General features: G+C 42.9%; 1 protein-coding gene across 1 annotated transcript in view; it reads left to right on the plus strand.

Moving 5' to 3' along the window:
• The window catches only part of IQCK (IQ motif containing K), a 149,633-nt gene that overhangs the window by 37,917 nt on the left and 84,943 nt on the right, over nucleotides 1-26,773 (plus strand). The window contains exons 6-7 of the mRNA XM_043456578.1: nucleotides 8,827-8,879; nucleotides 9,015-9,092. Coding sequence (XP_043312513.1) covers nucleotides 8,827-8,879; nucleotides 9,015-9,092 — 131 coding nt within the window. The remainder of the gene's footprint in view (nucleotides 1-8,826; nucleotides 8,880-9,014; nucleotides 9,093-26,773) is intronic.

Raw genomic sequence — 26,773 nt, forward strand, 5'->3', positions numbered from 1 at the left:
TCCATTGCTTCTCTAAATATATTTTGGGTACTCAGAGTAAAGTTAACGATTTGTTCAGTTCAGTTTGGTTCAGTCGCTCAGTTGTGTCCAACTCTTTACAGTCCAATGGATTGCAGCACACCAGGCATCCCTGTCCTTCACCAACTCCCAGAGCTTGTTCAAACTCATGTCCATCGAGTCAGTGATGCCATCCAACCATCTCATCCTCTGTCCCCTTCTCCTCCTGCCTTCGATCTTTCCCAGCATCAGGGTCTTTTCCAATGAGTCAGTTCTTTGCATCACGTGGCCAAAGTATTGGAGTTGCAGCTTCAGCATCAGTCCTTCCAATGAATATTCAGGACTGATTTCCTTAGGATGGAGTGGTTGGATCTCCTTGCAGTCCAAGGGACTCTCAAGAGTCTTCTCCAACACCATAGTTCAAAAGCATCAATTCTCTGGCACCCAGCTCTATTTATGGTCCAACTCTCACATCCATACATAACTACTGGGAAAACCATAGTGGAAAAAACATAATGGTTTTTACTGTAAGCAATTTTTGATATGAGGTTTTCTGTTAGCAGTAAAAAGTAGTATGAACTCAAGGGTTTATTTCAGCTGGATGTGTGAAGGATACAAATCTAATGTTCCCATATTTGCTGAGGCTGAGCAAGAACAACAAAAACTCCTTGAGGCAGCTCATGCAAGTGAAACAAAGCCCCCATGCAAACTGACAGGTGGAAAAGGATTTCTTTTGTTGTCCATTTATATAGACAAGAGGCCCGTGGGGAGACCTTCCTTTACAACTGGATCTGGGGTCCCAGTGAGGTCTTCATGACTTAGTTCCCCCTCCATCTCTTGATTCTGTTTCCTCTGGCTTCGCTCCACCCTCAAACCTTCCCTCTCCTTGTGGCCCCAACCCACGTTTCATAAGGCTTGAGGGTAGCAGAAGAAGAGAAAGTCTCTCCCAGAGTTTCTCTCATCAAACTGGCTCAGGTCAGTGACCTAGTTTGGAATCAGCCCTTGGAACTAGGGGGATTCAGTGGGATATTAGGCAAATGGAAGGAGACTTATCCAAGGCACACAGCGACAAAGAAGACAGAAGGGATAGCGGGCAGCTATCTTAGCTATGGCTCATTATGTTGTAACTAGCGGGCAAGTGGCTTAAATAATAAAAGGGATTTATTGGCTCAGGAAATTAGAAGCTAGAAGTTTCTGAGATGAACGAAGGCTTCGGGATTGGATTGATTCAGGTGCTTAATGATGTAATCGAAAACTTGGCTCTCTTCTCTGTCTCTCTGCTTGATCTCTTATAGAGTCAGTTTTGTCCATAACTTGGCTTCTCTGAAGATGGTAGCACAGCGGTGGCCACTGGCCTAGGTTTTGCCTAGCCAGAAGGAGAGAATGCTCAGATTCTTTCAGAAGAGCAAACAAAATGGTTTCCCAGGAGCCCCAACACATCTCTCATCGCTATGAATTGATTACATGCCCATCCTGAGTCAGTGAATCCCTTTGGACAGGATAAATGTGGACCTCATTGGTTTAGGGGTAGGTGGCAGGTGAGGTGGGATTACCTGCACCGCTTTATCAGGGTTCGTACCTGGAGCTGGAGAGGGGTTCATCCTGTATACTCAACTGCAGTCACTGTTCACCTTGGGCAGGGAGGGCGGCTTGCTGGACATTGAATTCATAACCACAGTACGGCTATTGCCTACTCATTTCTTCATCTCTAGGATTTAGCATGGGGCCTAGAACATAGTAAGTGTTAGTGTTAGTAGCTCAGTCATGTCTGACTCTTTGTGACCCTTGGATTGTAGCCCACCAGGCTCCTCTGTCCATGGAATTCTTCAGGGAAGAATACTGGAGTGGGTTGCCATTCCCTTCTCCAGGGGATCTTCCTGACCCAGGGATTGAACCTGGGTCTCCCACATTGCAGGCAGATTTTTTCTTTTTACTATCTGAGCCACCAGGGAAGCACATAGTAGGGCTACATTAAATGTTTACTGAACAGGGCCAAACTGGAACAGCATACCTTGCTTAATTCGGAAAGAAATCAGGAGTTTTATACATGAATAAAATGGTGGCTGAAAATAAATCTTATCTCAGCTTTAAATACAGATTGCACGCAGAGTCTGGATAGAGGTGATAAGACTTTCCGCCTCTTTCCCCATCCTATCCCACACAACATGAAATTTTCCCTTTTGGCTTTTGGTTACTCATCAAATTCCATTACGGTGAAGAGAATTGTAAACAATTGTTGGTATCAGGAAACTATTTCTAACTCCTGATAAGTCCTCTGATGATCTCATGACATTAAAATTTGTTACTATGAATAATTCAGTAAAACAAAACCTTTTTTTTTTCTTTTTATATTCCTTGCTTATGTAATAGTCATTTATTCTAGCATTTTTAAAATAAAATACCTGAATATCTTTTTAAAAAGTGCAAGGACTCTGGTCATTGAAGGAAGAAATTCCATTTCCTGGCCTTGACTAATAAGGGAAATTAGATGTACCATCAGCTTTTGTTTGAAAACAAATTTCTAAGCAGTGGAAAAAATAGATTCTTGCAGGAAAGGTGTGGTAGAATTATTTTAGTGTTACTAAATTTTAAAATCTAAAACACTTTTAGAAATGACCACATGGCCTGTGCTGGAAGCCTTGGTCAATATTTTGTGTTACAAGTATATAATTTTAACTTCTTTTGAGAAGTATTATTTTTTGCTAATGAAATTCTAATGCAATGGGAGAAACATTTGAAGTTTGTTTGAAGTTTGTTGTGATAAGCATTTTGGCAGCTGGTTAGAGTTCACGTGTGTGCATTTTTAGGATTATAGTTCCTGTTCAGTTTTGTCATGTTTGGAGAGGGTCTCAGATATCTGGAAGATTCTTGTGGAGAATATCTATGTGAGACGTTCTAAGTAGGTACCATGCCCACAGCCTCAACTGCAGCCCCTTGCCACTACTTTGTCCACATCCCCATCACTCTGGCCACAAATGAATGAGCCAAGAACAAGTGTCAGGCCATCTGGGCAGCCACTCAGGGATGGCAAGGGGCATTGAAATGGCCTGACATTGCTCTGCCCAGCAGGGATGATCCATCCTGGGTAGTGTCTAACCAGTCCAATCAGATTCTCCAGGCTTGGGAGTGAGGATGTCAGACAAAGAGAGAAAGGGCAGCTGACATGTGGGTAGAAGGGGAGAGACACCAGAGAAGAGGAGAAAGCTTGAAAATCCATAAGTCAGCAGACCCTGAAGCAGAGAAAGGAGGAGAAAGACCCAGTTGGGAGAGAGCAGCAGAAAAGGCAGCAGCAAGTTGCAAAAGAAGGCACAGTCAAAAAGGAACTCTTGAGAGTCCCTTGGACAATAAGGAGTTCAAACCTGTCAATCCTAAAGGAAATCAACCCTGAATAGTCACTGGAAGGACTGATGCTAAAACTGAAGCTGCAATGCTTTGGCCAGCTGATGCAAAGAGCCGACTCATTGGAAAAGACCCTGATGCTGGGAAAGATTGAAGGCGGGAGGAGAAGGGGATGACAGAGGATGAGATGGTTGGATGGCATCATCAACTCAATGGACATGAGTTTGAGCAAACTCTGGGAGATAATGAAGGAAAGGGAAGCCTGGTGTGCTGCAGTCCATGGGGTCGCAAAGAGTCAGACAAGACCGAGTGACTGAACAACTCCCTTAGGGGATCTTGACATCACTGCTTTGATCAGTGGAATGAATGCTTATGTCATTTCAAACGTGTTTTAAGGGTCAAAACATAGTTCATCATATTTGTTTCATTTGCCATGACAATCAGCAACATCTTAGAGAAAGGCTGCTGTCAGCCTGAAGCCGGGAGCAAAGACCACATGGAGCAGAGAGCCACAGCTGGTGGAAATGTTCCTTGTTTGTGTAACACAAGTGAGAAACCATCAATGTTACAGGCTTCTCAGATTTGAGGGGTGTTTGTTAGAGCCTAAACTGATTTTTTTTTTTTTTTAAAGCCTAGGACTTCCCTGGCGGCACAGTAGATTCGTGAAGCGTTCCATTTTTTAAAAAAAAAAATAAATAAATAAAAATAAAAAAAAAAAAGAATCCACCTGCCAATGCAGAGGACTCGGGTTCTATCCCTGGTCCGGAAAGATTCCACATACAGAGGAACAACTTAGCTCATGTGCCACAACTATTGAGCCCACGCTCTAGGGCCCACGAGCTTCAACAAGAGAATCCACCACAATGAGAAGCCCGTGCACCCCAGTGAAGAGTAGGCCCCACTCACGGCTACTTTGGGAAGGCCCTCCCAAAGCAATGAAAACCCAGCAAGCCAAAAATAAATAAATAAAAATTTAAAAAGAAATATCAGTATCTAAAATAATAAAATAGGTTTTCTTTCTTTCTTTTTTTTTTTTTTAACAAAGCCCAGTAACCAAGGTAACCCAAGCATCTTTCTCTCTCTTGCAAACCCAAAGAGCCTCAACACAATGCTATAGCCAGCTATGCTTCAGTGACCTCACAGACTATTCTTTTGACCTTGGTGGAGTGAAATTGCATTCATTACTGGAAGAGAGTCAGTGACTTTCTAATGCGAGTTGTTCCTCGTCCCCGTCTTCAGTCCTCTAGTCTGTCTCCTATATGTGTATCCAGCATAAAAACTGGTACAAAATAGTCTGATTTCTGCCCTTTTCTCTTTGGGGTTTGAGTCTTTTATGATTTGTTCTCCTCCCCCATTGCCCCTCCCCTCAATTTTGTTACAAACTTTTTTCCAGCATGTAGAAGAATTGGAAGAATTTCAGAGTAAACACCCAGGTGTTTACCACCTAGATTTCATGGTTACCACTTTGCTTTGTTTGCTTCATCACTATCTGCTTCATCACACCAGTCCATCAATTCATCCCATTTTCCATCTCTCTTGTTTTCTTGGATGCACAACAAAGTAACTTGCAGGTTCATGATGGTGTGATGATGTCTTATCCCTTGACACTTAAGTCTTCTTTTTCCTTTTAATTCTGGACTTTTTTAAAAAAAAAATTGTTTTTTAACTTTGTATAAGGTTGCCTTAACTGATCACCCTGCTTGCCCAAACTTGGACATCTTTTTACCCTTTAACAATCATGAATTCGGTGTATTGTCTACATTACATTAACCCTGGGTGCCCATACTTTCTTAATCTCACTCTTTAATTTTTCTCTCTATTACTTCCTCTCTTATCTCTTCACTCACCACAACTTTTCATTTGCTTTCCCTTCTCCCTTTCAGCTCCCTGAAGATAATTTTTAAACTAAACAACGGCTGAACAATATCCCCACTGTTTCATGTGTCTGAGTATGCACAGCACGTCCACACTTGCCCAGGACAGAAGGAAAACACAATTTCTTCCATTTTATTTCTTTGCATCAAAATGATTAAATCTGTCTGCATGACCTTCATACATCAGACCATTTGGCTATTTTAAGTCTTTTTAATGGAGTAAGTCAAGCTGCATTCCCTTCATAGAAAGAATCTTTACCACCAAACGGTGCGCTAAATGCCAAGGGAACAAAGAGTCTTTTGTAGGGAGAGAGGGAGAGACACTGCCATCCTACAATTGCTGGATTGTTTAAATTATTAGATGGCAATTCATGCTAGATACATATTTGCATTGTTGTACAAGTATTTTCTTATTTTGATGAAAGATAGCTTTTCAAAGGGAATCCTACTCTTGCAGTGCAAACTTAGAAAACCCTATTACATGGTCTAGTGCATTTAATTTTATTACTGTGGCCTGCAGTGTTTCAATTTTTTAATAAAAGTCTATCAGCAGTGAGGTAAAAGACTGCAGACAATCTCCAGCAACTCAGGCACCTCTATATTTTATTTACTAACAGCTGTAGTAAAGCTTTCAGTGAAAAATCTTAAGTAGCACTTTCCTTTTTGGTGAGAATCAATTACACAGCAATCTTTTAAACCTTATCTAAGCTTATAAAGCTAATTTGGCTATTTCAAAGTAAAGGGCGGTGGGGGGGAGAAAAACAGAAGAAAAATATTTCTCCTAATAAATAAAATATTAGGAGAAGAAAGTGAAGAGGAATTGTCTAGAAGTTATTAGCAGTGCCTACTTATAAATGTCAGAATTTTTGTACAGAAGTTTTTTCTTGATTTTTTGCTTGAATTGAATGGGGAATGCATTCATTCACTTACTCACCAGTCATTGATCACCTGCTCTGTGCCAGATACTCAGTTAAGCACTGGGAAGATAAAGAAAAAGAAGACACATGCCCTGTCCTCAGAGTTTATAGTTTGATAGAGGAGTTGGACATGTGGGCTAGCAGTTATGTTACAGTCACATCTGAGTTGCTATAACAGAGGGTCACACAGAACCAATGGTGGCCGGGAGAGGAGAGCTTACTCTAAATTGAATAGGGTAAGAATGCTCAGAAAGGCTTCCAGGAGGCATCTTGAAAGACAAATGGAGTTAGCCAATGGGAGAAGAAAGGAATTAGTTAAGAAATTAGTTAAAACTCTTTCTGTTGGAAGCTATAGACAAAACAAACTGAGTAAGAAAGGGGGAATATATTGGCATATGAAAGGCTTCAGGCATAGTTGGATCAAGGGTCTGGTATGGTGTCATTAGGGATCTGCCATTGGTGGTCTATTCTTCTTCCTTACTAATAAAACCCCAGATTTGTTCACTCTCATTAGACTTGTGCCCTTCAGGAGTGGCAGGGCTTAACTAATTTTATTTGTACTGATCCAGTTTCGAAACAAGGTCATGTTCTGAAGTGTTGGAGGTTAGGACTTCAATATATGAATATGGGGCAGAGGGTGGGGGAGGAGACACAGTTCACCTCATTACCCCCTGCCTTTTTCTGTCTTTCCTATCTTGGATTTCTTGCTGGTATCTCCAGTGACTGGACCCAACAAGAGAGTAAACAAGCCTCGTTGATACGAACCATAAAATCAGCTTCATAAGGCACAGAGTGAGGTGGAGAAGGGTGCACCTGGGAGGGCAAAGAGAGAATTTCCATCAGAGTCTGTCTTGCCTTCACTCTTCGAAAGGATCTCTTCACATGGTAACCAACAATTGGGTCTCAGCCCCTGCTATTTAAAGGAGAAGCAGATGGGCCTTCTATCTCCCAGTTTCCATAATAAACTTCTAAAAGGGATTAAGCAGTTCTCTTTGGGTTATAGGACATTTTAAATGGGACTAGGAGGCAGGGCAAGCAGTCCAGTTCAGTTCAGTCACTCAGTCGTGTCCGACTCTTTCCAACCCCATGAACCGCAGCACCCCAGGCCTCCCTGTCCATCACCTACTCCCAGAGTCCACCCAAACCCATGTCCATTGTGTTGGCAATGCCATCCAACCATCTCATCCTCTGCCGTCCCCTTCTCCTCCTGCCCTCAATCTTTCCCAGCATCAGGCTCTTTTTCATTGAGTCAGCTCTTCGCATCAGGTGGCCAAAGTATTGGAGTTTCAGCTTCAGCATCAGTCCTTCCAATGAACACCCAGGACGGATCTCCTTTAGGATGGACTGGTTGGATCTCCTTGCAGTCCAAGAGACTCTCAAGAGTCTTCTTCAACATCACAGTTCAAAAGCATCAATTCTTCTGCGCTCAGCTTTCTTTATAGTCCAACTCTCACATCCATACATGACTACTGGAAAAACCATAGGCAAGCAGTGGGTAAGCAGTGCTCCACCCTGAATCTGTCCCGTGAGCCTTCAGCCCTGTTACTCCAGGACGTTCTTTCCCTTGTGCATTGTTAGCTACCTATCACCTAGGAACCACATTGAGGTGCATGTTATGAAAAATCAAGAACAGTGGCAATAATCCAAATGAGGTTGATTTTTCTTTACTTATCAAGATATCCAGAGTAGGTCAGCTGCAAGCTGGTGCATTGACTTAAGGAAGTCATCAGAAGCCCAGGTTCTTTCTAATCTCCTGTTTTTGGCCTCTTGGCTGGTAAGTGCTGCTTTGCTTCCAGCCCCACATCTGTGTTCCAGATGGAAAGACGTGGAAGGAAACTTTAAGGAGGAGAGCAGTAGAAATTGGGAAAGTAGCATGGTCTCAGAAATCTATGGGGCATGTCACTTTCTGTCTCAAATAGCAGAACTATGTCTTATGGTTGTCCCTCGCTACATGCTGCTGTTGTTCTGTTGTCTGACTCTCTGACCCCATGAACTGCAGCACGCCAGACTTCCCTGTCCTCCACTGTCTCCCTGAGTTTGCTGAAACTCATGTCCATTGAGTCAGTGATGCCATCCAGTCCTCTCATCCTCTGTCGCTCCTTTCTCCTCTTGCCGTCAATCTTTTCCAGCGTCAAGGTCTTTCCCAGTGAGTCAGCTCTTCACATCAGTTGGCCAAAGTATTGGAGCTTCATGGGAGGCGGGGAAATGTAGTTTTCCCCCTGGACTGATTGTTACTAGGCTTCTGGTGGTAAGGATGAAGTGGAGAGGGCCTATTAGGTGGGCAGCAAGGCAGGGTCAATGTACTGGCCAGTGGCACCCGGACCTGATGTACTGACTTCTGAGGATTTGAGTGGAATGGGGGAAAGCAATAAATATATTTACTCCAAGACAATGTCTAGATTTAAATAAAGCCTTCTGATGCAAGTCCAAAATACATGTAATAAGGCTCCTACTATGTGCCTTGTATTTTATTCGTTCCGGCTAACATAGTCAGAAAAGTTGCTTACCCCAAAATGACTGGAGAAATGTCATCAGTATTCTTTACTTTGCCTGAGTTATTGTTTATTGATGTACTTATAAGCTTCATCAAGGACTTATGCATATTTCATCTAACACAAGCAGTAAATTAACCCCTATTCCTTTGTCCTACTTAAATATGTGGGCAAAGAATATAATTTAATTCTCTCTTCTCTCTTCAGAGGAAAAGAACCAAATTCATTGCCTGTGATTTTCTGACTGAATGGTTATACAAGTAAGTTTTTCAGTCTTTGAATATTCAGTGACCCTAAGAATTCAATAGTGTTAATTTGCCAGCAGAATAGCAATAATTGACTTGAGTTCTTGCTTATTGTTTTCTTGTCAATCAAACATATGGTGTTGTGATCAGTCAAAATCCAAAGAGGACAGGGGAGCCGTTCACAGAATTCTTCTCCATTCCATTTGTGGAAGAGTGGCTGAAACTGCAGTAAGTAATGGCACAAGGCTTTGAATAATTTATTCCTAACTTTAAGATTGTGTTAATGATTGTTTCCTCCAATCTAAGAGAACTAACTTATGTAATCCATCCAGGACCCGGGTCAGTTACACATGTGGGTCTTTTCTCTGGTTAATTTTAGCTAAGGGCATCCTATCCATGCAGTGATTATTCAAGAAGCCCTTCAGAAATAAAATAGAAAACCTAAAACATTTCTTATCCTAAGTAATCAATCTTTCCATTTTGTCTCCCTTTCCACCTAGCCCCAAAGGTCGTTATGTCTTATGACCAAACTTTTCTAAATTTTAACTTTTAGTTATATGCATCAGTTCTTCATTTAAAATATTGGAACATGACACATAAAGTTAACACTCTATTTGACCGTCGTTCTAATCTGAGTCTTATCACAGAATTAATGTTGGTCTATATTTCATCCCTCCATAGTTCTTAAAATTAGTTATTTAACTGTATAAACAGATTATATCATACAAAATTAGTAGTATTATTTTATGGGAACTGTTTATCATCAATGATAAAGCAATAATGACAAAAGTGTGAAGTGAAAGTGTTAGTTGCTCAGTCATGTCCGACTCTGAGACCCCATGGATTGTGACCTGCAAAGTTCCTCTGTCCATGGAATTCTGCAGGCAAAAGTACTGGAGTGGGTTGCCATTCCCTTATCCAGGGGATATTCCCAAGCCAGGGATCGAACCCAGGTCTCTTGCATTGCAGGCAGATTTTTTTTTTGCTCTCTGAGCCACCAGGGAAGCCCTAATAATGATGACAACTAACGTTTACTGAGTGTATATCACTGGTCTCAGCATTTAACGCCAATGAACTAACTTGATCTTATAACAATGCTATTACCAGCCCTATTTTGCAGATGAGAAAATTTATGTATTATCCTGCAACTTGCTGTTATTTGACTAAAGTACGTTTTCAGATCTAGCCATGTTTATTTAATTACATCTGATTCATGCCGTTGATATCTTTATCGTGTATGTCATTTCTAGATTTGCATTATTTGCTCATTCATACAATACAGGTATATTGAGTCCTGTTGTGTGCCAAGCATCATTCTAGGTGTTGGAGATAGAGTGGTGAACAAAGCAGCTAAAACTCCTGCCTACTGGAGCTTATATTCTGGTGGTGGATAACAGATGATAAGCAAAGAAATAAGTGCACTATAAATAAGTGCTTATAGGGAAAAATAAAGCAGAGAGGCGGGAGTATAGAGTGCTGAGGGGACCTAATTTTATATCATGTGTTCAGGAAAGACCTTACTTGGAAGATGACATTTAAGTAGTGATCCATAATTTTAAGCCAAAAGTGGAAGAACGACTACTCAATTTAGAGAGAATAATATTTAATCTATTCTTTGGAAATGTTTCACATCAGCCCTTTGCAAGAACAATGGCAGGAAACTGAGGCACCAGGAAATTAAGCAAGGTTTGTGAAATCCCATATCAAACAGAACATGAAACACGAAATTAGACACCTAGCCCTCAAATATCACATCTTTTGCTTAAGTCTGCCCTTCTGGGGAATGCTAAATTGAATAGATTCTTGGCTGACTTTCTCAATTTTGAGAGTTTGAAAGACTCCAGGATTTACTAGTTTTTAAAAATCTGAGACTATCTATTGAAAGGAGGATGATACTAGAAGATCTTGTTTCTTATTAAGCTTCTAAGCTTGTACCTAATTTAGTCCACTATGAAAATGAAAAGCCTTTGTTGACTATAAATGATCAGTAAGTGAAGGATTTGCATATGTTTTTCTAAGACAAGGTTTTTTATATCTTTCTCCAAATTGAAAATGAAACATTTTTTTTACTTGCAATAACCAATGAAAAAGAACCTGAAAAATAAGAGAGTTTCTCCAGATGAGTTCTCTCAAATCCCTAGTCATTTACCGTACAAATACCTAAATTAAAAATTGTCGCTAACTTCCGCTGGTAGCTCATATAAATATACTGCAAAGTAGCAATTGCAAGTATATCAGCAGGACTCCACAGGAACAAAAACATAACAGCTCTTGATTTAAATGGTGTGTGTTCTCTGCTTTACAAAGGGGTACCCAGAGCATGATAAAAATTTAAATGATACTAATCTAATTTGATGCAATAAATATTTATTGAACACCTCCCAAATGCAATGCAGAGCTTGGTGCTGTGGAGAAACAGAGATGAATAAAACATGGCTCCGACCCTCGGGGTGAGAGAGATGTGTTTACAACCAGCTATAGATTCTGTAGTGAGTGTTGTAAAACAGATGTTAACAAAGCCTTCAAGGGACATGCAGACGTCCAAAACCATCTATGCTCCACCCACTCCACCCCCTAGCAGGCCTGGCACCAGGCAGGTGGGGCCAGTGGTCAAGCTGGTTGGTGCCCAGATGTGGTCTTGAAGAGGCCAGACCTCAGGGGCTACGTCCTTCTTGAGAATGCTCGTGAGCAGGGAGAGCAGACAGCCAGGTAAGGTAGGAGATGATCTCTAATCCAGGTTTCCCCAGCCTCGGCCCTACTGACATTTGATTGTTGTTGCTGTGGACATTTGTGTGTGTGTGTGTGTGTGTGTGTGTGTGTGTGTGTGTGTATGCGCGCGCTCAATCGCTCAGTCCTGTTGGACTCTTTGAGACTCTGTGGGCCACCAGGCTCCTCTCTCTGTGGGATTCTCCAGGCAAGAATACTGGAGTGGGTTGCCATTTCCCTACTCCAAGGGATCTTCCCAACCCAGGGATGGAACCTGCATCTCCTGCATTGCCAGGCAGATTCTTTACCTCTGAGCCACCTGGGCAGCCCTGTTGGCATGTAGCACTGGGTAATTCTTCTTTGGTGAGGGCAGGGGTGGCCTGTACACAGTAGCATGTTTCATGGCATAGTAGCGCCCCCTGCAGTCTGTCTCCATATGCTGCCAAGTGTGGGATAGGGGGGCAGACAGAAGGGACCCCCTTGGCTGAGAACTTGTGATTGAATCCAGAGGGAACAGTGAGGGGGGAAGAGAGAAAAGCTGAGAAAGTTCATGGTCGGTGCTGTCCTGGTCGTTCGTGTGGATGTGAAGGCATCTGCTGAGAGGGAGGCCCAGGCAGGTTCCGAGGCTTGTGGGTGTGGAGAGGAGAGGGCAGCAGCTGCTATGGTGAAACTGATAGGGAACCAACTAGGGTAAATAGGGATGGCCCAGCTGATGGCCTGAATTTGTGATGCTGTATAGCAGCCTGTTTAGGAGATTATTTCCAGCAACCCTCTGCAATCCTGGAAAGCGGATGGAGGAAACAGATGGTTGGGAAGACTCAGGATTGAAGACTGGCAAAGCTAATATAGCAAAAGGTCTAGACTAGGCCCAGAGGATCGTTGGGGAGGGAGAAATTTCCCCCTACCTTTCTAGGTTCTCATTGGTGTAAGAATTAAATTGACAGGAGACAGATTATCAGAAGGAAATCAGACAAAAATTTCATAACATGTGTTCATGGGAGAGACCGAGGAGAACTGAGTAACTTACTAAAATGGCTGAGAACCTCACCTTAAATACCGTCTTCGGCTAAAGACAAAAGAAGATGTTAAGGGTAGGGATCTGGGACTTTAAAGGGGAGGAAGGCAATTGACACGAAGCTGGAAAAGCGAATGTTTGGTAAATAAATGTTGCAGCGGCCCTACAGAGACAATGGGACAGAGAGTGACCTCTGATCTCTACGTTTCCCTACCACACCTCACCCACATTCTCTGCAGACTTCTCTGGTGATATAACTCTATTCCAGGCACAGGCCCTCTATCTAAATTCTTTCAGCAGTTAGGAGGAAGGTCGAAGTTTCTTCCTGAGTCTTCTGGGCCTTGATTGTTTATGGCAAAAGAGACATTTTGGGGCTGCAAATTTTGTTTGCCTATAGGATCTTAGGGATGGGAAAACATTGTTAACTTCTCTAAAAATAACGTCTTACAGTTTTCTCATGAAGTACCGTATTTTCTGAATTGTGTTAATGTTTAACAATCAATTTTCAGAAAGAGGAAGAACACTACATGACGTGTTCACATTGGAAGTAACCAACTTGGAAGCACTAAAATGGGAATGGTAGGGTCCATACAGTTTTAGAAATTTCAGTGAATCTTATTTGAACCCTGATTCAAAGAAACAAATTAGAAAGAAAAATTAGGAGCCAATTGGAAATTTGAACACTTAATAAATAATTGATGACATAGAGAATTGTTACACACAATGATTTCATAGTCATGATTAAAAAGTTTACATTTTAGAGAAACATGCTGAAATACTTATGAAGTTATGAATGAAATATGTAACCTTATGATGTCAATGGATAAAGCTGGGGGAAGTTACATTGAGTGACTGAAATGGAGAAGAATATAATTAAGTCTGAATGGTGACCTGGGTTCATTTTTTTTTCTGCCAACTTTAAACATATTTATTTATTTGGCCTCACTCTGTGGTATGTGAGATCCTAGTTTCTCAACCAGGGATCAAACCCACACTGGGAACAGAGCAGTCCCAACCGCTGGACCACCGAGGAAGTCCCTCTGCCTACTTTTTATATCTGAAATGTTTGAGAATAAAACACTAAAAGGAAGAGAAATAACAAGATGCTTCAAAGCTCCTTGTGAGCAGCTGATTGAATAGCGGATGGGCTGTGTCAAGGAGGCATCTATTGACTGGCCGTGAACCGGGAAGGCTGTGAGCTTTTCTCCACTGGAGATGGCCGGAGTGATGGCGGAGGAGGCTGAGTTTTCACATGATTACGACGAGAGGCTCAAGTTACGTGGAAGGAAAATGGCCCTGGGGTCGGGGAGCAGGAGAGTGAGAAGCCTCACGGTGTGAGGAGGCCCGAACAGACACAGCTCACCAGCCAGTTCCCTCACCTCAGCCTCATTCTCCCTCCCTGCGGCCCTCCAGTGCCAAATCCAATTTTCCCAGTGACAAGGAGGAGGATTAATATAATCAGAGCTGTGGGCTTGCCCTAAAAACATGGCTCCTGGGGAACACGGAAATGACTTTCTAGGTCAGGTCAGCAGAGTAGATCTTTTAGGCTTTGCAGGCCACATCATAGGATCTCTTGCAACAGCTCAACTCCAGAGTCGTAGCCTGAAAGTCGCCGTAGACATGTGACCCAGGGGCTTGGCTGTGTCCCAACACAACTCTGTTTACAAAAGCGCCGGGCCACATTTGGCCCCTGGGTTCTAGTTTGCTGAGCCCTGTTTTGATGGACACCAAATAACCCAAGTCATAGTCTCATGCAGTGGCGACAAACAATATAAATAGAAGTGAGTAGGTGGGAAAGATGAAAGGACAGAGAAGGTTACGATCAGATCAGGAATTTGGGAAGTTGAGATGTGACGGTCTTCAGGGACGACCCATTCTAAGATGTGACCGTTCTGTTGGGTGACTGTCACAAAGGAAGATGGGGGTCATGGAATCACATGGCCTGGAGGCCTTGGTGTCAGAGGTATCATCAGTATGAATAATGAAGTATCTGAGAGACTTGTGGGGTGGGTTGAAGAAGATGATGCATGTGAAATCCAGGAGCTGTCAAGGGTGGAGTAATAATGTTCTGGAAGTCAAAGTGGAGATAGTGCCGTGTAGGGGCTGGGACCCTGGGCTCTGGAATCACAGTTCTGCATACTAAACCGTGCTCTACCATTTCCAGCCATGTGACTCAGCACACATGACTTAAGCTTTCAGAGCCTCGGTTTTCCCATCTGTAAAATGGTCTTTGATCTAAACAAAGCTAGTTCCTTACCTAAGAGAAATTCTGGTGCCAGCTATTAAGGAAATACATCTTTCCCCACTAATGACACATATATGAATGTGTACGTTTCAGTTATTTGAAGGGAGTTATTTTTAATTTATTTGCTTATCTGTTCAGCTAATATTTATCATATGCTTAATTGTGCTCTAAAATCATGAAGCAAGCATATTCATAAATTGGCTGGCTACCATTTACTGGGTGCCTGCTATGTGACATGGAATCATGACACAGACTAACGTGGTCCTTTGTCTTCATGGACAGACAGATTTTATGCACAGTTGGGATTGCAATGTATATGGACTTATTTCTGCTAATTCAATGTGCTCCTGAGGGAAGGAGAGAGAGGGAGAGGGAGAGAAAGAGAGAGAAACAAGATTTTTTTTTAAATGCAGGCAATTTCCCCTGCATTATACTCTGGAGGTGAAGCATAAAATGGGACATGGGACTTAGCTCTGTTCTTAGTTGTCTTCAGTTTTATGTGACACTTACCATAAGAACAGCCTGTAAGGCAACTGCATCCTTCTGTGTCTGTCTGTCTGCCTACATAATCTACCTACCTACCCACCTACCAACCAAGCATCTATATAGTGTTTATGTGTGTGCTTAGTCTTGTCAGACTCTTTGTGCCCCATGGGCTGTAGCCTGTCAGGCTCCTCTGTCCATGGAATTTTCCAAGCAAGAATACTGGAGTGGGTTGCCAGTATATATAGTGTTTTAAATGAAGTGAAAGTGTTAGTCTCTCAGTCATGTGCAGTTCGTTGTGACCCCATGGACTGTAGCCCACCAGGCTCCAATGTCCATGGAATTTTCCAGGCAAGAATACTGGAGTGGGTAGCCATTCCCTTCTCCAGGGCATCTTCCTCACCCGAGGGTCAACCCGAGTCTCTTGCTTTGCAGACAGTTTCTTTACTCTCTGAGCCACCAGGGAAGCCCTGCTGTTGACTCAGGTACTATTCTGAACAGTTTATAAATATTACCTAATTTAACCCCCTTGACAACCCTACAAAGTGGGAACTATTATTTACCTACTGTGTTAACCAAGTTAGCCTAGACTAGGTTGCAGTTACAAATAAAGCAGAAAGAACAGTTTATTTCATACTTATGCAAAGACTGATAACAGGTTGGACAGCCTTTTATAAATTATAGCTATTTGGAACATTTCATTTTTGAAGCCATTAAAACAAAAAGAAGAAAAGAATGGAGGAACGACCCTCGTTCTTAATCTCCTCACCTCTCCTCACAGAGCAAGGCCTCAAAGCAGCTCTAAGGGAGGGTGACATATGTAAGGAAACACTGGATAGCCCATGGGTTCTAACTGTGCCAGCAACAGCTAGAATGTCAGAGAAAAAGCTGAGGCACAGCGATGTGAGTTACTTCCCAAGGTCGCAAGCTAGGAAATAGCAGGGGTAGGATTCGGACCCAGGCGGCCTGGCTCCAGAGTCAGTGCTTGCTGGATCATGACTGATTACTCCGCCTTGCTGCCTCTCACCTGGTACTTAACCATCAGTACTAAGATGGAAAACACAGGCTACCTGAGACCACTGGAACGATGCTATGTCTTTATATGGGTAATTTAAGGTGTGCCAAGGGTAAATTTTGGCTAAGTGTGATTTTCATCTTATGTGATCATTTTAGAGTCAGCTCCTGTGTCAGCTCCTGCTCCTTTGTATATGTTATGTGTCCTAGCATTTATTGCCTCAAATAATCTTAATTACCAGCCAAGGGAGCCATCTAAAATATGAGTGGATTTTTTAAAATGTTCTTCTTAAAATAAATTCTCCCAAGTCCAGCTGTCTTTGAGGCTCGACATCGTCATATTGTCAGATCACAGCTGGGAAGTCACGATCATTTGTCACTGGCGGACCGGCGGCTGCCTGTTGCTTATCACATAAATGATGGGTCCTTGTCCCATAGGTCCAGATAATTTAACACACTCTTCACTCTGCCCATCTCTTTTCAGCTACTCATTTCTTTTCCATGACTCTTTGCTCTAAGATCTGCACTTTTATGTAGCTGTTTTATAATAAACATTGACCACCCTTTAAAAATTCTTCGGTTTATACAAATAATGAAGTTTTACAATATATAATCTATACATATCTGTTAAACTATACAGTGAAAGGGAACATTTTAAGTCAAGGAGCATCACAGAATTAAAGAACTCTAGATCTAAATTCTTTCAAAGGGATGTTTCTCTCCAAATGGCAAGACTGTGGCTTTTATTTTCCCCTCTACATTATTTTGTAGTTTTCATATTGTCTACAGAGTTACATTAAGAACTAAAAAGAATTGCAAAAGGAAAGGGTATTTATTCTATTTCATTTCATTCCATTTTCTTGCTGTTGTTTTAGACATTTCTGTTTTTTCCAGCCCTGCACTGAATTCCCCCTTCTTTTGGTCACAGTACACCCTGTGTGTTTGGAAGGATCATCCCTCTCCCCTTCTCAGTTCAAGCACAAAGTGAACTGACTCCACCTCTGGCTCTGAGCTGAGTTTGTGACCCAGTATGTGACCAGAGCAGTGAATTCCCCTGACCACCGTGGTTAAATGAGAGACAACCCCAGAGACAGCTCCAAGATTTTTCAAGAAGCAACCAGGAAAACTTTTCTGTCTTTTCCTCTAGACTTAGAACTTTGTTATAAGCCTTGAGCAGCTGAGGGCGATTATCTAAAGAGACTGTGCCAGGGGTAACAGCAGAACTGAGAGGTGGCCAGAGTCTGAGTCCCTACGGCATTGTACTAAACCTCTCTGACCTCATCTAAAGCCACTCTACCCCTATTAGTAAAGTGAATTAATAAATACCTTTTTTCTTTTCCTTTTTGAAGATAAATACTGCCCCCCCCTTTTTTTTTTCTGTTTTTGCTTAAGCCATTCTGAATAAGGGTTATGATACTTGCACATGAAAGAGCCCTGATACGTTCTCCTACATGATATTTACCCAGCTACCCTCTTGTATTCCGTATTAGTCAGCTCTCTCTAGATTTTGCTGCAGTAACAAACAACCCTTACATCTCAATACCTTATAACAACAAAGATTTATTCTTCACCCAGGTTTGTTGGCTGTGTGTCCTCTTGGGCCCTGCTCCAAGTCTTGTTTCATTCTAGGGCCCGGGAAGGAGGAACAGCACCTTCCTCAGTCCCACAGCAGACGGAGAAGCGCAACGAGCAACCCAGGCCATTATTACTTCTGCTCACACTTCATCGTTCAGTACAGGGCCCGCGAGAAAGCTCAATATCAGTGTTATGGGGAGTTGACACCACCCACTTCGGGGAAATACCACAGGTGAATGGAAGAGCAGGGATGCACGATTCTCTTATAGGGAAAGGAGTAATAGTTTGGAGAAATGAAACAATCCACGCTTGTTCCAATCAGCCTGAGGAGGGGGGTCTTCATCCCCACCTCTCGGCAGTGGCAGATTACATCCATTTCTCCTGTTTGTGAACCCAGTGCTGTCCTCTTTTGTTGAATGTAGTCCTGACTTAACCAACCTATAAGAAACAGTGAAATTATTTGCTATCATACTAAGAACAGGAAACATTTAGCTTTTTATTTGGACCAAAAAGTATTAGTCCAGTTTGCTTGCACAAATAAATCACTAAATAAATACAAGGAACAAAAAGCACACTGCTGCCTCTCTGGCCCTGTGTCCCTGGGGGAAAAAGGCTCATGAAAAACATCACTAAAACTGAGACCTTCAATGAAACAAAGATTATGTTATAGAAGAGAAAAGAAAAGTTTGCTTTGGGCAAAATGTCTTTTCAGCTAAGTTCTACTGTTGGATAAAAGAAAAGAAAAATCCTCAATACTTTCAGGTCGGTGAAAGGTATCTTATGACCAAAAGCTGAGATGAAAACAGAGAGTCACTGTGCCGTTTGAGGACAAGCACCAGCGTGTGTATGATGGTCTGTGCTGAGCGTCAGCGTTTTGCGGGACCCAAAACGCTCACGCCTTCAGGGTGGCACAGGAAATGGCACCCATTCTGCACCAAAGATCATAGTTAGATGGTAGCCTGGCAGAAATTTGTTGTCATGCCCTGTTGAAAGGAAAGCATCCTTTAGATTTATTTTGTCTTATAGAAGATTTCTGTCTCAGTAATTCTAAAGGCCAGAGTATCCTGATAATTAATCTATTTTTTTTGCTCTTTATGTTAACTTTCATCTTCAAACAGGAAGGAAAAAGAGCTGTTTCCTGAATCCAGGACATGCTGAGTGCCTCCCTCTCATGGGAAACGTGTCGCCTGGGTGGCCCTTTCCCTGGGGCACACAGTTGGCTTCCTCTCCTTCTTCCTGTTGTTTCTTTGTGGCTCTTTGGGGACAAGCTCGGGGAGCCCGCATGAGGCAGCATGGCAGACACCTCTGGGTTCCAGTGTGAGCTCTGACATTTAGTAGTTGGAGTATTAGTTTCCTATGACTGTTTAGTAAATTACCACAACCTTGGTGGCTTCAAGCAGCACAGATTTATTTTCTTACAGTTCTGGAGGCTAGAAGCCCAAAACCAGTTTCACAGGACTCAGGTCTGTGTTGACAAGGCTGGTCCCTTCTCAAGACTCTAGGGGAGAATTCTTTTCTTTTCTTTTCTGGTATCTGGAGGCTGCCTGTGTCCTGGAAGGCTCCTGACCCTTTCCTTCTGACCTCTTGTTCCTGTTGTCACAGGGCCTGCTTCTGTAGTAGTGTCTCCATCTGCTTCCCTCTCATAAGGACCTTCTCATAAGGACCCCTGTGATTATATCATTAGGCCCACCTAGATAATCCAGGATAATCTCAAGACCATTCATTTAATCACAGCTACAAAGCCTTTTTTTTTGCCATATAAGGGAGTGTATATATGATATATATATTCACAGAGTCTGGGGATTGGAGGTGGGCATCTTGGGACCTTTATGCAGCCAACATAATGTATGTTAGGTGACCTGGAGCTATCCCTTCACATCTCTGGACCTTACTCCTCTCTTCTGTACTATGGGGATGGTAATAGAATGTACAGCATAGGGTTGCTGTGACAGTTAAAGATGGCATCAGAGTTTTTTTGTTGCAAGCAACGGCAAGTTAAAGGCTACTTGAGAAAAAGGGTATGTATTGAAGGTAAAAAGATAACCCACAGACAGGAAAGGAAATGTAAGGACCTGGCCTAAGAAGCAGGTTTAGGGACCCAGGGTGCATAGACCCCTCTAGTCTTTGACATTCCACTCAAGGTTCCTGCTCCAGGGAAAGGGCACCTGCTTGGCGCAGCCTGGGTTTCAGATGCACACCTCGGTCCGGGGAGGGCAAGGCACCGCAACCCATGTTACCCCTGACATGGGGTGGGGAGCAGTCAGAACAAAATCTGAGGGCTGATACCACGAGAGGGGGAGGTTATGAAAGGCAGATAAAAATAAAAGATATTCTTACTGCAAAGGGCTCACGGCAGGTATTCAAAGAATGATAGCTTTTATATTATCCTTGATCTTAAGAGAGTAGTAACCATTGCTTTGGCAAGATGAAACACGGGGAGCAGCATGACCAGGCAAGAGAAAGACAGAGTATCTGCATTTAACCTCAGCTCTGCCACTGATACATTCTGACAGGAAGGGAAGTCCTCTATTTTCTTATCTATAATAATACTTATTCACTCAAAAATGCTTATTGAATGCCTACCGTTTCCAGGCACTTTTTCTAGGAACCATAGCTACAAGGTACCTTAGGTACAAGAGACAGAAAGTCTTGGCTACTGTGGAATTTACCTGGTAAAGACAGAGAGTCACCAAACTCACAAATAAACATATTGTATAAAGTAAAGAAGACCCAAGTGCTTTGAAGAAAAATAAAGCCGAGTAAGTGGATTGAGAGTCACAGGCCTGGGGTAAGAGGTACTGGTGTGTTTAGGGAAGGCAGGGAAGCCCACTTCTCCAAGGAGGAGACACTGGCATCTGAATGACACACGGAGGGAGCCAACTTTATGATAAAGACTGGAAGGAAGAGTGTTCCAGGCAGAGGGAACAGCCTCTGCAAAGTCCCAGAGACAGGAACATGGCCAGTGAGGCACGAAGAGATGAGGGAGGCCGAGAGAGTGGCGGGACATGAAGACAGAGAGGCTAGTGAGGCTGCTTCTTTGGTGGGGCCTTGGATGCCATGATGACGCGTTTGGATTTTTCTTTTTTTCTTTTGAGCGTGATGTGAAACCATTGGAGGGTTCTGAGCAGAAGAGCGAGGTAATCCAATTCATCTTTTAAAAAGACCACCCTGGCAGGTGGATGGGGAGTTGACCAAAGGTCTGAACTACTAGTGCAAACAGGGAGGCCAGTGAGCAGGTACTTGCAGGCAGGAGATGATTGTGGCTTGCAGTGGAGAAGGTGAGAAGAGGTTGGATTTGGGATCTGTTTTGATGTTGGATGCGGGGTGACAGGGAGCTAAGGCAAGAATGACTTGGAGATTTTAGGCCCAAGCAAGTAGCTGAATGGGAAACCATGTACTGAAATGCTTTGGGGAAAATTAGAATTAGATATTGAAAGTTAATGGGTTTACTGAAGAATCACAACTTACTGGAAATAAAAACATGAAACCTTTTTCCTTTTTTTCTCCAGTAACTACATCACCATATTACATTGAATCTCTCTTCCATCTCGGAAGTAGCCCTTTAATAACCTTTTGAACAAATTCCATAACTTCCTAGTCACTGTTTTTAGATAGTCTAATTTCACTGTTTGGATTCATCTTGTTTATTTTTAAATCCTGAGTCTTTAGTCTCATCCTGGATGCAAAACTCATCTTCCCCGGTTCCCAGCTCCCCCAACAATTGTCTATGATTCATGGGTCCTTGACCTTGGAAGATAGGGAAATTACCTCTTTATTTATTTTCACTGGTCTCTAACTGAAATTTAGCCTCTCTTTCACTTATGAAAGTGGGACACAAACTTCAATTGTGTCCACAGTAACTGTAACTTTGTCTCTAATAGCAACAATCAGATGTTTTCATATCCCGCTATGGTTGTTACAGTGATCTTGAAATATCATTTACCCTTGCTCTTTTTTCAACTTATATTAGTTAATGGAACTGCCATTAGCTCTTTTATTTACAGCATGATTTGGAAGCGAGTACATTAGTATTTTGCCAACAGTTTAGAAAGATATTTTGATAACTGTTGTGTTCAGTTGCTCAGTTGTGTTCAGCTGTCTGCAACCCCATGGAGTGTAGCCCACCAGGCTCCTCTGCCCATGGTTTCTCCAGGCAAGAACACTGGAGTGGGCTGCCATTTCCTCCTCCAGGGGATCTTCCCAACCCAGAGATTGAAACTGTGTCCTCTGTGTCTCCTGCATTGGTAGGCTGATTCTTTACCACTGTACTGTCTGGGAATCCCATTTTGATGACTGTTTTTTAATATAATTGGTTTGCTTAAAAACCTTGTGTATTTACTATTGTATTTTTAAAAATATTATTCAGAGAAGAAATCCAAATCTCCAAAATGTAAGGGGATTATGGCACAAAACAAGTTAAGGTCCCCTGTGAGAGGTTTGGAAGAGGTGAGGAAGGAGGCAGTCTGCCCTTCCCAGACACCCCAGGAGCAGGAAGAAGGACAGTGGGGAAGAGGCAGGTCTCCTGAAGGTTCTCCTTAAACCAGTTTAGAGAAAACAGGTACTCAGTTACGAAGAGACTAAATAACACAGCAATCTGGGCATATTTATCAAGCAGCATAAAATAACCAGCCCTGGTTTTGAAGACGGTTAAACCTTCAGCCCAAGGGTGAGCAGAAGGTCTTGCAGTGTATTGTTTAGGGAGCATTGTTGACTGGACCCTTATGTGGCTTCCGATGGCAGGGTTGGTAAAATGGGACTTGACCCTGTGTTTATGTGGGAGAATGATTCAGCCCGATGCTGGGTAATAACTGTTTTGTTGGTCTCTCAGAGTGGAGTTGGTGGGCGGGTAAGCAAGAGGTTTCTTGGAGCCATTCCTCATGTCGTGGAAGGCTGGATTAAAAGAATCCTAGGAGATTCTGACCTAATGACTAGTCTGGAAGTCCCATTCCAGATAACTTCTACTGCAGGGGTCCCCAGCCTCCAGGATCTAATGCCTAATAATTTATCTAATGCCTGGAGACATTACTAATCACTAATCTGAAGTGGAGCTGATGTAATAATAATGGAAATAAAGTGCACAATAAATGTAATGTGCTTGAATCAAACCACCCCCTCTGGCCCATGGAAATATTGTCATCCACGAAACCAGTCTCTGGTGACAAAAAAGTTGGGGACCACTACTCTGTTGTACTTCGTCCAAATATTTGAGGTTCGTCACTCAAGATGGTGATGCCTCCAACATACAATGTTTGGGAAACCAATTAAGGCTGAGGGCAGGGACTGGGTAATCTCTTTTGCTGAATACCATGAGTAGAGGTTTTCAAATGCCAGCCCTATGAGTTGGTGAAAGGTTTTATGAATGATGGTTGACTTTAAGGCCAGTGTCATTTTGTAAATGGCTTTATATCTAGCTTGTTCTTTCATGTTACAAGAAAACAACTTAATCTTTTACCTAATGAAAAGTGGAACAAATTTGGATTTCAAGATTCAGTTTTCAATATAAAGCAAGCCATTCTGCTTTCTGCTTTCATCTTCATAAATGCCATTTCAGAGGAGATTGGGCGCATTTAGAGTGGTATGGCCATAGACCATAAATGCCATTTCAGATGGTAACTTTCATCTTGCAACTGGATGGAGAAATTAATAAAGACTAACTTCTCAGATTTGCTTATGTATTTTGTGAGTATGCCATAACTTCTCTAGGTCCTGAAATATTTTACTGACCCTGCATATATTGTGGGGAGCGGGGGAAGAATTGTGTGTGTGCGTGCACATGCACATGGGCGTATTTATACATACACATGTATGCAGTCAGAAGAGTAAATTCTTGTTCCTTCTCAAAATTAGAGGACTAATTGTTGTGATTCAAATAGATTTAATTCAGGTTTGAGAAAAAAAAAAAGAGGACGTTACAAATGCACACTACCAATGAGACAATTCTTGGAAACACTCAGCAGCACTGTTGTGCCGTTGGAATGCTCAAACATATTTGCTCAGGGGTGGGGTGGGGGGTCCAGTTTAAGCCCCTGGGAGCCTCAGCTGCCTTCTCCTGGGATTGACACTCTTGTTTCCCCTTCCCTGCCCAGTTTCCCAAAGATGAGCAGTCACCTCTACTCGATCTTAATTTTTATTTGACCTGAAGCCAGTTGCACTGATTCCAAGAGAGAGAAAAGGGCTTGGCATGGCTACTATCCTTTTGAGCTGGGCTGCCGAAATGATTGATAATTCCTAGGGACTCCTTTCTGAAGATTAAGTTCTCTTCATCTGCCCTAATTCACGCTTATTCTTGGTTTGGGAACTAGACAGTTCAGTTCAATCACTCAGTTGTGTCTGACTCTTTGCGACCCCATGAACTGCAGCATGCCAGGCTTCCCTGTCCTTCACCAACTCCCGGAGTTTACTCAAACTCATGTCCATCGAGTTGGTGATGCCATCCAACTGTCTCATCCTCTGTCGTCCCCTTCTCCTCTTACCCTCAATCTTTTCCAGCATCAGGGGCTTTTCTAATGAGTCAGTTCTTCGCATCAAGTGGCCACAGTATTGGCATTTCAGAGTTAGCATCAGTCCTTCCAATGAATATTCAGGACTGATTTCCTTTAGGATGGACTGGTTGGATCTCCTTGTAGTCCAAGGGACTCTCAAGAATCTTCTCCAACACCACAGTTCAAAAGCATCAGTTCTTTGGCGCTCAGCTTTCTTTATAGTCCAACTCTCACATTCATACGCGACTACTGGAAAAACCAAAGCTTTGACTTGACAGACCTTTGTTGGCAAAGTAATGTCTCTGCTTTTAATATCTGTTTATGTTGGTCACAGCTTTTCTTCCAAGGATCAAGCATCTTTTAATTTCATGGCTGCAGTCACCATCTGCAGTGATTTTGGAGCCCCCCAAAATAAAGTCTGTCACTGTTTCCATTGTTTTCCCATCTATTTGCCATGAAGTGATGGGACCGGATGCCATGATCTTAGTTTTCTGCGGGTTGAATTGTAAGCCAACTTTTTCGCTCTCCTCTTTCACTTTCATCAAGAACTAGACAGAGCCCCATTATTTCACCATGAAAGCCAGGGTGTCATTAAAGGTGGCCTCATAGTACTGCTTAAAGGCCTAGTAGAAATCTTATTTCGCTTTTTGGAGATGCCATTGTGATGCAGAGTGATTCGGGGTCTCATTACTACCGGAAGCCCTTTGTTGGACTGACTGGGCCTGTCGTGCCCCCAGATTCTCCATCTCCTCTCCTCTCCTACGGCTTTTCCAAAACAGGGATACTGATACTTTGAGGATTTCATGATCTCAGTACAGAGAAATATACTGAAAACAGGAAAATTGCAGCTCCACAGAAAGGCCCCAGCAAGCCTCCTCTCAGATGCTCATGACACAGTCCACTTTGTTCTGCTGTCCTGACACTGGATCTCTCCATGGAGCATCAGGCAAGTGAACACCTGCCAAGTTATTGCTGTAAGAATTAATCAAGAGAGCATTTCAATGATTACGACTTCTCCCTGCTCATTTTTTCCTTTCAGGCAAATGGCTGTGCTTTCCTCTGTTGAACACTCACAGCTGCTAGACCCCGAACTCCACGTGAAAGAACTTTTGAGTTGTCCTCCTCTTTTCCGTGGACCACTTCCTGTGGCCACTTTCCTGGGCAGTTTAAATTCTCAGCAGGAAAGGGCCAGTGACCTTGAACAACCTATGTCACCCCTCTATGCCCGAGTTTCTTCACTCGAAAAGAAGGACAACAACAGCTCATTATTAACATTGTGAGGATTTAATGAAACAACGTGTGGAAAGAGCTTAGCGCACTGGGCCAAGCAGAGGCTCATCCCACCAAGATTTATTGAGTGTCTCCTATGTGCCAGACGTGCTTCCAACTGCTGGAAATGCCAGAGGAGCAAACGCAGGCCCAGTTTCTGCTCTCGTGAAGCGTTCAGTCCAGTTGAGGATTTGGGTGTTAATTAGACAATCACACAGATTTATATCTCCAAATTGGGCCAAGGACTAGGAAGGAAAATTATACAGTGGCCCTGATCTAATCAAAGCACATCGTTTCATAATGTTTGAGTGGCGTTCAGAAGAAAGAATTCGAGTAAACTGGGAGAAAGAGGTTTCAGCTCCAATGAACATTTGAGCAAGTTAGAAAAAAGGGCCTCTGCCCTAGAACAGAAGTGGCAGGGCGTGTGCTGGCGTTTCAGTGCCCTGTGGCCCATCTGCGGGGAGCCCTTGAGCAGAGACCAACTTGCACAACTGTATGCAGTGATCTGGCTGGAAGTAAGAGGATATTGGAGACAGAGGAGAGCCCCTCTGCCAAGGCCCTGAGGTGGGAGGGCACATTGGAGGAGATGAAAAGGGCCCCTCTGGTTGGAGCCAAGGAACAAGGCTGGCGGGAGGGGAGTCAGGGTGCTCTGAGCACATGTCAGCTGGCACTGATGCACGGTAGCATTATTCTCATGAAGTCACTGCCAGCACACCAAGGTCTCCTCAGAAACACCGAGGTTTCTCAAGGCGCTGTTGATTTTTAACTACTGAAGGGAAATTCCTTCAGGGATGTGATTTGCTGGTGTCATACAACTGAGATTTACAGAATAAGGGCAATGTACAAGGAGAGACGTTTAACGGGAAAGCAGGGAGACCGCATGCCTATAGCAAAACACAAATGCTCTCTTAAAGCCCAGAAAACTAGATATTAGGCAAAAAGAAGTGGGGAAAAAAACAGAACAAACAAAAAAGCAAATAAAAGCACATTAGGGAAAGGTTTCTAGCAGCACTATCATTTGGAGGTTGTAATTTTCTCTCCAAAGAAGTAGACTTTCCTTTCCTTGGTCTCTTAAAACAGACCCACCCAGCTGGAGACGCAGACCTGGCAACACTGCGCT

Source organism: Cervus canadensis, chromosome 32 (assembly GCF_019320065.1).
Source record: "Cervus canadensis isolate Bull #8, Minnesota chromosome 32, ASM1932006v1, whole genome shotgun sequence".
Lineage (NCBI taxonomy): Eukaryota > Metazoa > Chordata > Mammalia > Artiodactyla > Cervidae > Cervus > Cervus canadensis.